General features: G+C 40.7%; 1 protein-coding gene across 1 annotated transcript; it reads left to right on the top strand.

Moving 5' to 3' along the window:
- The first annotated feature begins 1,197 nt into the window (after nucleotides 1–1,197).
- Nucleotides 1,198–11,974, top strand: Rbm22 (RNA binding motif protein 22). Its single transcript, XM_027949333.2, has 11 exons — nucleotides 1,198–1,330; nucleotides 1,764–1,817; nucleotides 2,717–2,746; nucleotides 3,440–3,572; nucleotides 5,413–5,513; nucleotides 5,673–5,845; nucleotides 6,590–6,790; nucleotides 7,789–7,953; nucleotides 9,460–9,548; nucleotides 9,733–9,864; nucleotides 10,891–11,974. Exons 1-11 carry the CDS (start codon nucleotides 1,277–1,279, stop codon nucleotides 11,019–11,021), a joined length of 1,263 nt encoding a protein of 420 aa, XP_027805134.1. The 5' UTR covers nucleotides 1,198–1,276; the 3' UTR covers nucleotides 11,022–11,974.
- Nucleotides 11,975–14,393: the final 2,419 nt, after the last annotated feature.

Consider the following 14,393-nt stretch of genomic DNA (forward strand, 5'->3'; position numbering starts at 1 on the left):
ATGACCAAATTCCAAATAACGGATCTATCAGGACATAATCCTACGTAAAACCAGGAACACAGGCATAGGATGGTTGCTGTGAGCTGAGTGTAAGAGTAAGTGAATCTTCTACTGGCACCAAGGAGCTCCTTGGAGATGATGGAACTATTCTGTATTTGTGGTGAATGTATGCAAAAATTCATAACTGTACAACTAAAAAGATAAAAACTTACCAAATATAAATTATACTTCAAATAAACTTGATTTTTAAAAGTTATAAAGGTTGTTTAATAAAAGTGACACTAGAATGGCTTGAAGATCATAAAACTATTGGCAGAACTGTTGAGTCATTCCAAAATTGAAAAAATAATGTATAAGCCCAGCACGGTGGCGGCACCGGAGGCTAAGATGGGAGGATCACAAGTTCAAAGCTAGCCTTAGTCTCATGGAGGCACTAAGCAACTCAGGGAGACTGTCTCTAAATAAAATACGAAAAAGGGCTGTGGATGTGGATGGATGAGTGGTTGAGCGCCAGAGTTCAATCCCCGGTACTAGCTCCAAGAAAAAATTTTATATATATATCTCAAGACCTTTCTTGTGTCAGAATTCAGAAAAAAAAAATAGTATTAATGCCTTTGCTGTTGTGTTTCGCCATTTTAGCTCCACAAGCAAGGGCCGGTTACTTAATCTTCCGAAATCTGTTTCCTTATCTATAAAAGAGGAATCAACATACTACAGGACACCTAGTTAAATGTGATTTTTAGATTTAAAAAAAAAATGACACCAACTTTAGTATAAAATATGTATCAAACGTATTTATGTTGAAAAAAACGATTCCTTGTTTATCTCAAATTCGACTTCACCAGACGTTCTCTATTTGTCTGCTAACACTGGCGACGATACAGAGAGGTTATTCTGAGAATTAAACGAGACTGGCACCGCAAGACGTTCCCCCAGCGTTTGTCATGATTAGCGCCCAGTGGTGGCCAGCCCTGTTTGAACCCCAGCCCCAGCCCCTCATTCAGCATCTGCTCCTTCACTCTGGGACCTGTGCGCGTGGCTTTACCCCAAGTAGACACCAACGCGAAGGAAGCGTCGGAGCGAGGACACAAAAACCCCAACTATTAACCGAACGTTCCAAGAGAGGTAACGTCACGACGCACAAGGCCCCGCCCCGAGGGCGGCACTAGGCGCGTAAATAATACGTCGACAGCGGGGCGCCAGCCCCGGGACTGACGGGATTGTGGCGGTCCTCTCCCAACTCGGAAGCTACCCCTGCACCCCGGACGCTCTCAAGATGGCGACCTCGCTGGGTTCCAACACCTACAACAGGCAGAACTGGGAGGATGCGGTGAGTGTACCCGCCGGAGGAGAACGGCAGGAGGCGGCGAAGCCCAGCCTCAAGCGGGAGGGCTGACTGAGGCTGCGGCGCGACCGAGGGAGCTCCAGGGAGGACCCGATGCTGCGGCCTAACTCGGCGGGAGCAGGAGGCTGGAGCGTGGCCCTCCTGCGGCTTGGAGGGAGGGGACTTAGCCAGGGTCCCAGGACAGCCGCCTTTCCATCCCTGCCCCCTCCAACCTTTTCCAGCTGATTTTCTTTTCTCCCGCCGCCTGCCGGAAGTGCAGACAGCGCCCCCTCCCGCGACCCGGCCCGTGCTGGACCTGGGGTTCCTCCTGCCTTTTCCTCCCGGCTCTCTCTCCCCGCCCTCCCCCGCCCCCACGAGTGGGACTGGGGTGGCAGGATCTTTGGAGCTTGATCCTCATCCATATTCTCATTTTCACCAGGATTTCCCCATTCTATGCCAGACTTGTCTTGGAGAAAACCCATATATCCGAATGGTGAGTGATTTCGCGTGTGAACGGGAGTTATTGCTGACATTCTCTGGAAAGTGTTTCCCTTTCCATCAGAAGAAATGATGCTCTTTTACTAACTCAGAGTGCTGGATGATTTGCAAAGGACTGTCATTCTTACTCTCTCACTTAGGAATTTAGCAGTGATCCTGTAATGTAGGAATCATAACGACTAATATTTGTTGAGCATTTAGCTAGGAAATACGTCTATTCCAGAGACCTAGAGAGCTTATGTTTTCTCATATGGAAGTAAGGAGTGGAACTAGGATTTAAATTCAGATATTCTGACTTCAGAGACCTCAGCAATTAGGAGGAGAACCAGGATTAGATTCCTGACTCCTAAGTCATATGCAATTCAGCCACTGTACTTAGTAGTCTTTAGTATAAGAGACACTATTCTTAAAAAGACAAGGGTAAAAGAGCAATAGTAATTAAGTTAGAACTCCATTATTGTGATTAGTATATGTTGTATGAATAACTTAAGGTATCTGCATAGGCTAGAGTAGTTATCTTCTTACCATACTTTGTGAAAGGGACCAGCCATAGCTGTATCCTGTTTTAAGAACTGTGGAAATCATTAGGAATTTAGTTCTTGGGAGCCAGAATGAACCTAGGAGTTATGGCTGTGCAAAGACATTTGCCTGGTATTAGATTCATAGACTCTTGAGAGAGAATAACTCAGAGTATGCTGTTTGAATATTTCCTCTATCCTACTCTCTCTTTGGGGGGAAATATTCTAACTAAACTCTCCTATTTAGTTTGGTTTTGGTTTTCCCCCCCTTTAGGATGCCAGAGATCTCCAGACACATTTCTTGGGTTGTCTATAGGATAAGCGTAGACATTCTTCCTGTAACTAGTTCTTTTCTTTCTTTCTTTTTCTATTTCAGACCAAAGAAAAGTATGGGAAAGAATGCAAAGTAAGTATGTCTGTTAAGAAATAATGATATTTTTTTCTTCTTTTTCTCTACAAAACTAGCCTTTACATACTAAGCATTAAAGTCAGTACTCTATAACTTTCATATGTCACCGATGTATCACTGACTTGTAACTATTTAGTGTGGGAGATAAGAAAAATGACCTTGTAATGTATTGATTCTTGACCTAGTGATGGTGAATAGGCATTGAACATCGGAAGTTTGTATAATAAGTGTTGTTATGATTGTGCATGTGAGCATTTTAGCTGAGAAGGAAAGTCATAGCTGACATAAGATTCTCAAATGATTATGTGATATTCCCCACTTCCTCCTCCCTCAGAAAGATTGAAGGATTATTTGTCTTTGTTGTTTTGTGGTACTGGAGATTGTACCCAGGGCCTTGCTCTTGCTAGGCAAATACTCTACCTCTGAGCCACATCCCAGGGCAGAGTCAAATTATTAATGTTGCTCATCTCTGTGGTGGGAGGACTTTTAACTATTTAAATATTTTAACTATTGGCAAAGTGTGCTGTAAATTGTATTGAAACAGTTGGTATTTAAACGGGTGATTGCTAAGGTCTCTTCTAAACCCTAGATTCAAGAATCCTTTCTTGAATTCCCCGTTGTTATTAAATCTGCTGGGTTGATTATCCAGATCAGGACCCATAACACTCTGTGGCTCTTGTTTGTGTTCAGATCTGTGCCAGGCCATTCACAGTGTTTCGCTGGTGTCCTGGAGTCCGCATGCGCTTCAAGAAGACTGAAGTGTGCCAAACTTGCAGTAAATTGAAGAATGTCTGTCAGACCTGCCTCTTAGACCTAGAGTATGGTATGTTTGCCATGTCCAATAGGTCTGTAAGTGTAAATGTTCCCTAAACAACAAACTTGTCTCTCACTTCTCTCCCTGCCTCTGGCTCTGATCCTACTTTGGAATGTCTGTTGTGGTCTACTTCTCCCAGGAGTAGAATCATAATTAATCCACTCTAGAGTCCTGAACAATATAGTAGGATCTTAAGGAACAGTTGAGAAGTAAACAGAACTGACCTATACCTCCATCTCTGTAGCCAAGGTGAGGTAAAAGACATTGATCCTGTAATAGGAAATTCTTGGCCTTGGGCTTTTTTCTTCAGCCAGAGCTTTTTTCCCACAATCCCAATCAGACGCACAAAGGCTAATTATGCTTTAAACTTTTATCTCAGCTGGGTTGTTAGAACCAAAATATTATATTATTACTGTTTTATAACAGCTACTTTGGGAATTATTTTTTTCTTTTAAACTGTAGGTGACTTTTTAAGAAAAGAAATTTGCCAACAAGAATTCTATATAGTTAAATAAGAGGGGAAAGGAAAATGTGTATTAATATATGTTAAGTTCAGAAAGGACTCTGGTAATCAGACTCCTAGCCACATATTGTTTAATAGTATTTATATGTTTATTAATGAGAATTCTGGTCCTGAAGTACAATCACCCTTGTGTGTCTGTGACTATCTGTAGGATCAGCCTTGAAATAAATTTCTTTAAGATAAATTTTACGTTTATTTTAAATAAGTTGTGTTAATAAAGTTTAGATACATTATTAATTTTCAGGTCAAATATGACTATAACCCAAGTTTATTTAAAAGATTTTCTAGGGGGGAGGGGAGGGGGGATAGTAGAGGATAGGAAAGGCAGCAGAATACAACAGACACTAGTATGGCAATATGTAAATCAATGAATGTGTAACTGATGTGATTCTGCAATCTGTATATGGGGTAAAAATGGGAGTTCATAACCCACTTGAATCAAAGTGTGAAATATGATATATCAAGAACTATGTAATGTTTTAAACAACCAACAATAAAAATTAAAAAAAAAAGAAAAAAAAGATTTTCTAGGGCTGGGTTTGTAGCTCAGTTGCTTATCATGTGTGAGGCACTGGATTCAATCCTAAGTACCACATAAAAATAAAATGAAGGTATTGTGTCCGTCTACTATAAAAAATAAAAAAAAGATTTTCTAATGCTGGGTGCGATGGCACATGCCTGTATTCCCAGCGACCCCAGAGGCTGAGGCAGGAAGATCATGAATTAGAAGCCAGCCTCAACAAGTTAGTGAGGTCCTAAGCAACTTAGCGAAACCTGGTTCTGATCCCACTTTGGAATGTCTATTGTGGTCTACTTCTACATAAAAAGAGCTGGGGATGTGGCTCAGTGGTTAAGCATCCTTGGGTTCAATCCCTGATAACAAAACAAAAAGATTTTTTAAAATATTCATTCCATCAAATTTTATGGCAGCTTAGGAATTTAGACAGTTCTTTAGAATGCCATGTAGTGGTATCAGTCTGGTGATGCTGAAGAATTTAAATAAAAATATAGTAAAGTGGGCTGGGGATGTGGCTCAAGCGGTAACCCGCTTGCCTGGCATGCGCGGGGCGCTGGGTTCGATCCTCAGCACCACATAAAAATAAAAGGTGTGTCCACCGAAAACTGAAAAATAAATATTAAAAAATTCTCTCTCTCTCTCTCCCCCCCCCTTTTAAAAATATATATATATATATATATATATATATATATATAAAGTGTCTGATACCAAGTAGGACCAAGAGAAAGGAAGAATTTTTATTCTGTTTATTTAATATGGACATGTTTTTAAATGTATTTGAGGTTTTCTTCTCTATTCCTTTGTACCAGGCCTGCCCATCCAGGTTCGTGATGCAGGATTGTCTTTTAAAGATGACATGCCAAAGTCAGATGTCAACAAAGAGTACTACACACAAAACATGGAAAGAGAAGTATGCTGGCACTTTCATGATATATTTTTCAGGGGTGGTGGTGTTTGTTTGTTTTTCTAGTGCTGGAGATTGAGCCTAGACCTTCTTGACTTATGTACTTCTGTATTTGATTAAAATACTAATAAATTGACAGTCTACAAATTTGTCATACCCATATAGATTTCTAATTCTGATGGAACACGGCCAGTTGGCATGCTTGGGAAAGCCACATCCACTAGTGACATGCTGCTCAAATTGGCCCGGACTACACCCTACTACAAAAGGAATCGGCCCCACATTTGCTCCTTCTGGGTAAAAGGAGAGTGTAAAAGAGGAGAAGAGTGTCCATACAGGCAAGAGCTGAGACAAACTTTCAGTATTTGCTTTTGCATAATGAGTTTGTACTTTAAAATTTAAAGCTCATGAAGCTAGTGTACTCTGTCTCATAGAACTTACTAAATTTAGAAGAGCTTGATTAAATTGTGGGTTTGACTTATGACTGAAACTTGAGAAACTACATTGCTATGCAGTGTAAAGTAGATTCTAACCCTGAAAGTTTCTGCATAAGAAGGGAATCCTCACTGTCATCATATAATGGCCTAAATCTCAATGTAGAGTGGAAGTCAAAATGAGCCAAACTTCAAAAGGGTGTGTATATTCCAGTTAAGACCACCAAGCATCTGGATTAGGAGTTCTTAACTTGAGTTTGATTAACTCCACTCCCCTAAAAATTAAGCAAGCCATTTTTCTGGGGCTAGGTCCCTAGCTTTCTTCAGATTCTCAGTAGATGCAAGACCTCAAATATGTTAAGAACCATTGACATAGAAAGGGGTGATCACTTGCCCTTTTTATTTTGGGATGAATTGTGCCAAGAGTATTTATAAGGAAAGTCTCACACCCTAAATGACCATTAAAATGGATTTTAGGAGGCTGGGAAAGACTGATAGACTAAAACCCTTGGTATCAGCGCTGTTTGATAATTATATTTTGGTATGGCCCTGGTTTCTAGTTCAAAAGGCATAGGACTTTACTATGTAGTTACTATTGGGTGATATCTGCATTTTTTCACCTTTATATGCATTATTTTTTTCTCATAGACATGAGAAGCCTACAGATCCAGATGACCCTCTTGCTGATCAGAATATTAAAGATCGGTATTATGGAATCAATGACCCTGTAGCAGATAAGCTTCTCAAGCGGGCTTCAACAATGCCTCGTCTGGACCCACCGGAGGATAAAACTATCACCACACTATACGTTGGTGGTCTGGGCGATACTATTACTGAGACAGATCTCAGGTTTGTGGGTATAATTTTAAGAACTATTTTGCTTTTAACTGCCTTGGAATTATTTATCTGCAAAAACACAAGAATGATCATCTATATAAAGTACTTTTTTTTTTTTTAACTGTTCTGTAGTTAGTGTCATGCTGACTCAAATTTTTATAAAATTATCTTTTATGAAGCCAGAGGAATTTGTAATGTTCATCAGGAGTGCTTATCTATCCTTGTATATGATAATAATTACATGGAACCTAATAGCTGATTAGAATTTTTAAAGAATGGCACACTTCCAAGTATGATCAGTTACATAGGGGAGGGAGAGCTTTGTGATTCTAAAACTCTTATGGTTTAAATTGTTGGCTTTTTTAAGAGAGACTGGTATTTCATAAATTTGTGTTATTTTTGGCTTGTATTATGCTTGGGTAGATGAGACATCTGGGCAGATAGTAATGGAAATTACCTCTTCCAAAGAGATAAAGTGGAGAAGAAACTCCTGTAAGTTTATAACCTGCCCTTGATAGCCTGTCTCCATTAAACCCTATCTTAGTGAACTAGATAATCCCCAGGGGTTGGCAGACTTTCTATGAAAGGCTAGAGAGTGAATATTTTTAGACTTTGTGGGCCTCATACAGTCTTTCTCTCTTCTATTTTCCCTTTCAACTTTCTGAAAAGAAAAAAAAAAAACATTCTTGGCTCATGGGCCATGAGCACTGTACTTTGCCAACATTGTATGTAGGGCTTAGGGTCGTTAAGGAACCTATTAGAGCCCCCTTTCTTCCATGGGAACAACACTGAGATGTTTGAGAACCCTGCTTATTCTTTTTCCCCCCATCTTAGTAAGCCGCAATTACAGAAGGGCCAGATATGGAGGGGAAACAGCTGCAAGTAGTTAGGTACATAATCATGGGGCCCACCTGCCTAGTGGTGAGTCAGAGAAAGATTTCATATCCATTGTCAATCTAGTGGGCACGTCTGCTTTGTTGACCTTTCTCTTTCTGCCTGTGTCCCTTCAGAAATCATTTCTACCAGTTCGGAGAGATTCGAACAATCACGGTTGTACAGAGACAGCAGTGTGCTTTCATCCAGTTTGCCACAAGGCAGGCTGCAGAAGTGGCTGCTGAGAAGTCCTTTAATAAGTTGATTGTCAATGGACGAAGACTCAATGTGAAATGGGGAAGGTAAGAATGGACTATATATTGAGACTTTTTTTCTTTTGGTACGGAGAATTGAACCCCCGTGCTTAACCACTGAGCCACATCCCCAGCCTCAGCCCATTTTACATTTTATTTAGAGATAGGGTTTCATTGAGTTGTAGGGCCTTGCTCAATTGCTTAGGGTCTCGCTAAGTTGCTGAGGCTGGCTTTGAACTACTTGTGATCCTCCTGCCTCAGCCTCCAGAGTCACTGGGATTACAGGCATGCACCACCGCACTTGGCTATATTGAATCTTTTAATAAATTGTTTCATTATTTGGAAAGTAGAAAGCTTTTGGTAAATAGGCTTTAATCAACAGGATATTTAGAAAGATCTTAAGAAGGTCATTCTCAGGTGTTGGAAGAGTTCTGCTTTGGAAATGTATTCAGGGTTTTGCTGTTAGTAATCTGCCTCTGTGACAGTTCATGTTTTTTTAACCACCTATCATAGACCAATTATATTGCCTAGCATAAAAGATAGATAGATTCAAGGGTTTATAGAATCTAAAGACCTAGATTCTACTTCAGAAACTGGGGGAGAAGATAAAACAGAAGAATATCTATTTTAAGTTTGAAAGTGATGGTTACATAAGAAAGACACAGTAATTGTGTAAGAGATACAGATAAAACACTCTGAATTTTAAGTTCAGAGGGAGAACTTACTTCCAGCTTGGAACCAAGGAGGAGGTGACTAATAGCAACAGCTCTGCATATGTGCTAAGCACTTTGCCAAACATATATGTTGTGGGAGACCAACCTCATATGTGACTGAGTTAACTCCCCTGCTGAGCGATGTGGCGTCAGGCACCCATGCTGCTAGACTGCCCTGCTCTTCTAGGGTTCGAGTGACTATGTCTTCCTACAGCCCCGTGGGTGAAGCTATGCTTACCTGTTCCTTTGTAATATAACCCCTTGCCCTGTTTATAGGGTGGAATCTTCCATGGAAGTGCCTTGTGTGTGTCCCCTTCTCTTACTATGCCCCTGGGTGTGGTCTACCCAGATGTCAGTCAACCTGCTGACAGTGAACATCATGAAGATAGACTCAGCCCCCTGAAATCTGACCCCTTGCCTCATTTGAATAGATTTTCCTCAATAAAAGGGGTCAGCACATGCTCTCGCTCTGTCTTCCTGCGGACCCTTAAGGTCAGAGGAACCATCACAGCGACCCCAAAGAAAAATGTATTTGTATCTCTTGTGTGGTTATTTTGCACAGCCCAGTTAGCCCAGTTCAACCGGATTGACCCCTGAGCCTTTTAGTCGAGAGAACAAAAACCTGGCAAACAATGGTTCTAGAAAGTTTTGAACCCAGATCTTTCTGCCTTCAAAACCATTGCTCTTATCCACTCTGCACTTTGGTATTTATGGGAAGATTGCTTGCTGAAGAAGAGGCAAGGAGTGAAGGAACTGCATTTGACTGGGGAACTTGACAAGCAGAGGTATGAGAGAAGGTGGGACAAGGTGCTAATGTCCTGTGTGCATGCATATCTCCCAGATCCCAGGCAGCCAGAGGAAAAGAAAAAGAGAAGGACGGAACCACAGACTCTGGGATCAAACTGGAGCCAGTTCCAGGTCTTCCAGGAGGTAAGTGCAGACTTGTGCTAACCACTGAAGCTATTTGCCCAATGTTCCTCTATTAGAAGAGAAGCTTGTATGGCTCCTACAGCAACTCTTACTTCTAGAGAGCCCTTTTGAGGACATTAAAGTGATAGAAACAGTGTTGCCAATTGTCTTCCTTTCTGAGTGTTGCCTGTTTTCTCTTCTCCAGCTCTTCCTCCTCCTCCTGCAGCAGAAGAGGAAGCTTCTGCCAACTACTTCAACCTCCCTCCAAGTGGTCCTCCCGCGGTGGTAAACATTGCCCTGCCACCACCCCCTGGGATTGCCCCGCCCCCACCCCCAGGTAACTTCCTTCTTCCTTCCCCGAGAAGTTCTGTGAAAGTCCTACACCTCACCACTATGTCTAAGACAGCTAAATCCTTTGCATTTGCCCTGAAAAAGTTTATTGGTAATGCAGATAGGTTGAGAGTTCTAATATTTCATTTTTTTCCTAGCCTGCCAAGGAGAGGAAAAGCACCAGTTTTTTGAAAATCTGAATATATGTGTTATCAAGATAGGAATTACTGGGATTACAGTGATCTACCACTAATTTGTTATCTGTTCTGAACTAAATCCTAACTGATGCCCCTGTAGCACTGTTGCTCAAAGTATGGGCTGCTCTTGATTGTCATTTCACAAAGTATTAACTATCTACAGTAAGGTCTTTAGCTTGTGCCAGGATGTAAAGCATTGAGCCACTTTTTTCATTAGAAAGTCTCATTCCAAAAAAAAGATCGTTCATGAGCAGCATACTTGATCATATAATTGAGTTACATTTTGGCTCCACATCTTTATCTTGTCCAAGGTAGTAATAAACAATTTAGAGAACTAGTACTTTGTATAGCGCACTGCTCTAGAAAATGTCAAGTGACAGTATGAACAGTGTAAGCAAATCCCATGTGGCCAATTCTGTGGCGGAGAGCACATATCTTTAAAGTGGTGTCTGAATAACCTTTCATCCTGGTATCAAGCATTGAAGTTAATGATGACAGGGTCTTGCCATTGGCCTGATTTCTTGTTCACTTCCCACATCCTGAATGAATCTTGTTTGGTAGGATCTGGCATGTTTGATACATAGCAGAGATTCACATGATATGCTAGCAGAAGCCTTGAGTCCTGAGGAGTATTCTGGACTGAGGGGAAACGTTTTAAAACCAAGGAAATAATACACGTAGATATTCCCTAAGCAAGTCTGATGGAGTGACATTCATTTAAGCCCATGTCAGCTTTGATTTATATGTAGGTAGTTTTGATCTTAGGAAGATTCAAAAATATGAAAGGTTGTCAAAGGAACAACAAACCTAACAAATTTATTCTCTCCCATGTACAGGTTTTGGGCCACACATGTTCCACCCAATGGGACCACCCCCTCCTTTCATGAGAGCTCCAGGACCAATCCACTATCCTTCTCAAGACCCTCAGAGGATGGGAGCACATGCTGGAAAACACAGCAGCCCCTAGCACATTGCCAGCATTCTGGGGCTCCATGGAAGAAAGGGCGCTTTAAAATCCCAGTAAATGGATCTTGGAATAAATATATTTTTCCTTCCTTCGTAGTTTCCATGGTAGCTGAATGTGTTCAGATGTGGGCAGTTGGAAAAGCATAGCCTTGCTTCCCTACATATATTGAAAGGATCAGTGGACCTCAAATAAACTGCCACGAACACAGCTAGTTACCATGATTATATTACTAAGAAAACCTACTGCTAGTCCCCTTAAACCTGTATGGGGGCGAGCAGATGGGTAAATTGGAATAGCCAATGGAGTTACCATCCCAATTATATGTTCATTTTGTACCTTTTGGGGTGGGGGCAGCAAAAATTGACCTGCGGTAAAAAACCTTTTGACCATTTTTATGTCTATTGGGTATTTTCTTTTTTTATCATCTAAAAAAAAAAAATAGTACTAATCATCGTAGTGGCATAAGTGTGATTTAACTCTTCTGAAGTCACATGCTCAGACAAGAAGAAACCAGGACCCAGCACAGCCCAGAATTTTTCTTTTCTTCATTTTTAAAAGGAATGATAGTTTACTCCTCTGTGTCACCAAAAAGGGGCAAAAGTAAAAGTTACTTTTTATTCCTATCAGAACACAAATTTTATGGATCTATCATTGAAGAAATCTGGTGTCTGGAATGAAATTATTTCAAAGAACTTCCCATAAAATTCCGTCTGTAACAAACTAAAAGGCAAACTTTGGAGTGTGTTTGAACAGAAGACTCGTGAGCTACCACTGGAACTCTGATCTTCAGCATTCACCTTCATGTGTCTTCAGCGTCCCCTGTGATCCCCTGCTTCTGGGCAGAGGACTGTTGGTCTTAGAATGTTTGGATATAACTGAATTGTAGATGATAAGGGAAATTTGATGTTGTGTTGTATTGTTTTTAAATAATTAAAACGGGTCAATTTTCCAAATATTGTTGGCTTATTTCTAGATTTCTGTTTTGTTCGTCCTTCAGTAGTTAAATTAGTGGAAGTTAAAAAACAATTTATACATAAATATGAAGTTTTTAAATCTTGTTTTAGACTGTCTTGATTTTTATCTTTAAATCCGTTTCATAATGGTAATAAAGACCAGGTCTTTTTAGTTCTTGTGTCAGAAGTTGGTTGTGAGGTTAAAATAATGCACATAGCCCAGAACCTGACATGTTGATAAATGCAGCCTTAAAAGGCATCCTTATACAAGTCATTTTAAAAGGAAACAAACAAGGGGCTGGGATTGTGGCTTAGTGGTACAGTGCTTGCCTAGCACGTGCAAGGCCCTGGGTTCGATTCTTGGCACCACATATAAATAAAAAAGGTATTGTGTCCCAACTACAACTAAATATTTTTTTAAAAGGAAACAAATGAAATTTATGTAATCCCCCTTACTTAAAGCCAATCCTATGTCCCTTTTATCTAAAATGTGTACTTACAGATGACCATGCATCAGAGCAGGGAACAAGTTTCCCCTTCTGCATTTTCAATTCCACGCAGGCTCCCAGCCTATTGGATGTTCTGCCACACTCGGGGTGGGTCTCCCCTAGTTAGTTCACTGACCCACACTTCAGTCTTCTCTGGAAACCCTCTCATAGAAACACTCAGAAGTGACAACCAAGATTAACCATCACACTTCTTCAAGATGATTTTCTATTATGTTGGAAAACATTGCTATTATGAGCATTTTCATATTCTCCATGTCTTCTAAACTATTTCATATTTTCCATTTTTTCATCTGTGTGATGCTTTGTAGGTACTTTTAGTTCCCTATTTCCTCACGTATGTCTAATCTGCTGTTAATCTGTTCATTAACTTTTTTGAAAGGCATTATTGGTAAAATAAGCACAGGAAAATGCATAAAATCGGTGTAAAATTAAATATTTTAAAGTGAACATTTATGTGATAATCACCCAGGTCTAGAAGTAGAAAACTTCAAGTTATCCCAGAGGCATTTATGAGTCTGTTCACATTTGTAAATCCTTCCTTCCAATTACCACTATTCTTTTATGTTAAACATTTCCGTGTACTCATAAACATGTATTTGCCGTCTCTTACCTTATATTTCTGAGATACATCCATGTGGCTGCATGTAATAGTAGTTTGATGTTCATTCTCTGCCATGTCTAATGTCAGGTTTCTCAGTGTTTGGGCTCATTTTGGCCCTTTTTCGTTTATATAAAGAACAAAAAGAGGCAAAATAGTTTCATTTGAAGGTTACTTTCCCAGATTATATGAAAGGTTAATTACCTGATTTTTCAGGATCTAAATTTTACTTGCTGAATGAAGAGTAATAGTCCATTAAAACAAAGATATAGCCATATACCTATACATGGGTACAAATTCACAGAAATTTATAATTCTAAAAGGACCAAACTTTCAAGTGGTTGTCTCTAGTACACAGGAACAGAAACGAATGCAGAAGGGTGGGAAGAGGAATGAATGTACTTGAGAGCAACTGTGTTGGGCAGATACTTTCACATTTTACTTTTATTTTTTACAGTAAGCCTTTTTTTAACATCAGCAATTCACATGATCAGAGGAAGGGAATGAGGATCCACTTTTGACTGCAGGAGTCTCCCCCAGTCTCTTCTGTGCCTGGCAGTGGTAGTTACCCTCCAGAGCACGGTAGAAACAACCCAAGGCAATCCATGTCCCCTCTTCTACTTGCCTGACACTTTGATGCTTGGTCTTACACTCATAAAGCCTAGCTTTAAACAATGGCCCTTAAATCCTAGAGAACACACCATTGCAAACAATCCTAAGAGTCTGCTGGCCCTTTGGGATCCAGGAAAGGAACAAAACTCCAGACCAAAAGGAAAATGCAACCACTCTCCCATCAGGCCTGGCGTTAGAGAAGAGGAATTCCCATCCAAAGGGACCCCTGCAGTGATGGGAGGGTTTCCTTCAGGTGGCAGCTTTTCTGACCCCAATGCCATCCTGGCAGCTGACTTCTCAAGCTACACCCATTGCAAGAACCATAGATTCTGGCCAAGAACGGTGTTTGCAAGAAACCTAACAATGACTGAACCCTCATGACTGTGACCTGCACCCCCTGAAGGAGTTTCTATACTCATCTTACAGACGGAGAAACACAGTCTCAGGTGTGAAATGACTGGCCCAAGTTCACAAGGCTTGCAATGGCAGAATCAGACCCCATCCCATCCCATCAGGTGGCCCAGCCTCCACTCAACCTGTGAGCTCCAAGGCAAGGCACCACGATCAGTGCGTCCAGAGTGAATGGGCATTGGCTTGGCCACCCAATATAGTAAAACAGGTTCCCATTTTGACTCTGCCCCCGGCTAAGACATTTCCCTCTTTTCAGCTTGAACATTCACATCTGTAAATTGAGAACAAA

The sequence above is a fragment of the Marmota flaviventris genome, chromosome 5 (genome assembly GCF_047511675.1).
Source record: "Marmota flaviventris isolate mMarFla1 chromosome 5, mMarFla1.hap1, whole genome shotgun sequence".
Lineage (NCBI taxonomy): Eukaryota > Metazoa > Chordata > Mammalia > Rodentia > Sciuridae > Marmota > Marmota flaviventris.

Excerpts from the sequence above, each read along its gene's own strand:
- Rbm22 (XM_027949333.2), top strand. The coding sequence starts at position 1,277 with ATGGCGACCTCGCTGGGTTCCAACACCTACAACAGGCAGAACTGGGAG. Across the intron at positions 5,514-5,672 it reads CACAAAACATGGAAAGAGAA|ATTTCTAATTCTGATGGAAC; the intron begins GTATGCTGGCAC and ends ATACCCATATAG. Across the intron at positions 5,846-6,589 it reads GGAGAAGAGTGTCCATACAG|ACATGAGAAGCCTACAGATC; the intron begins GCAAGAGCTGAG and ends TTTTTCTCATAG.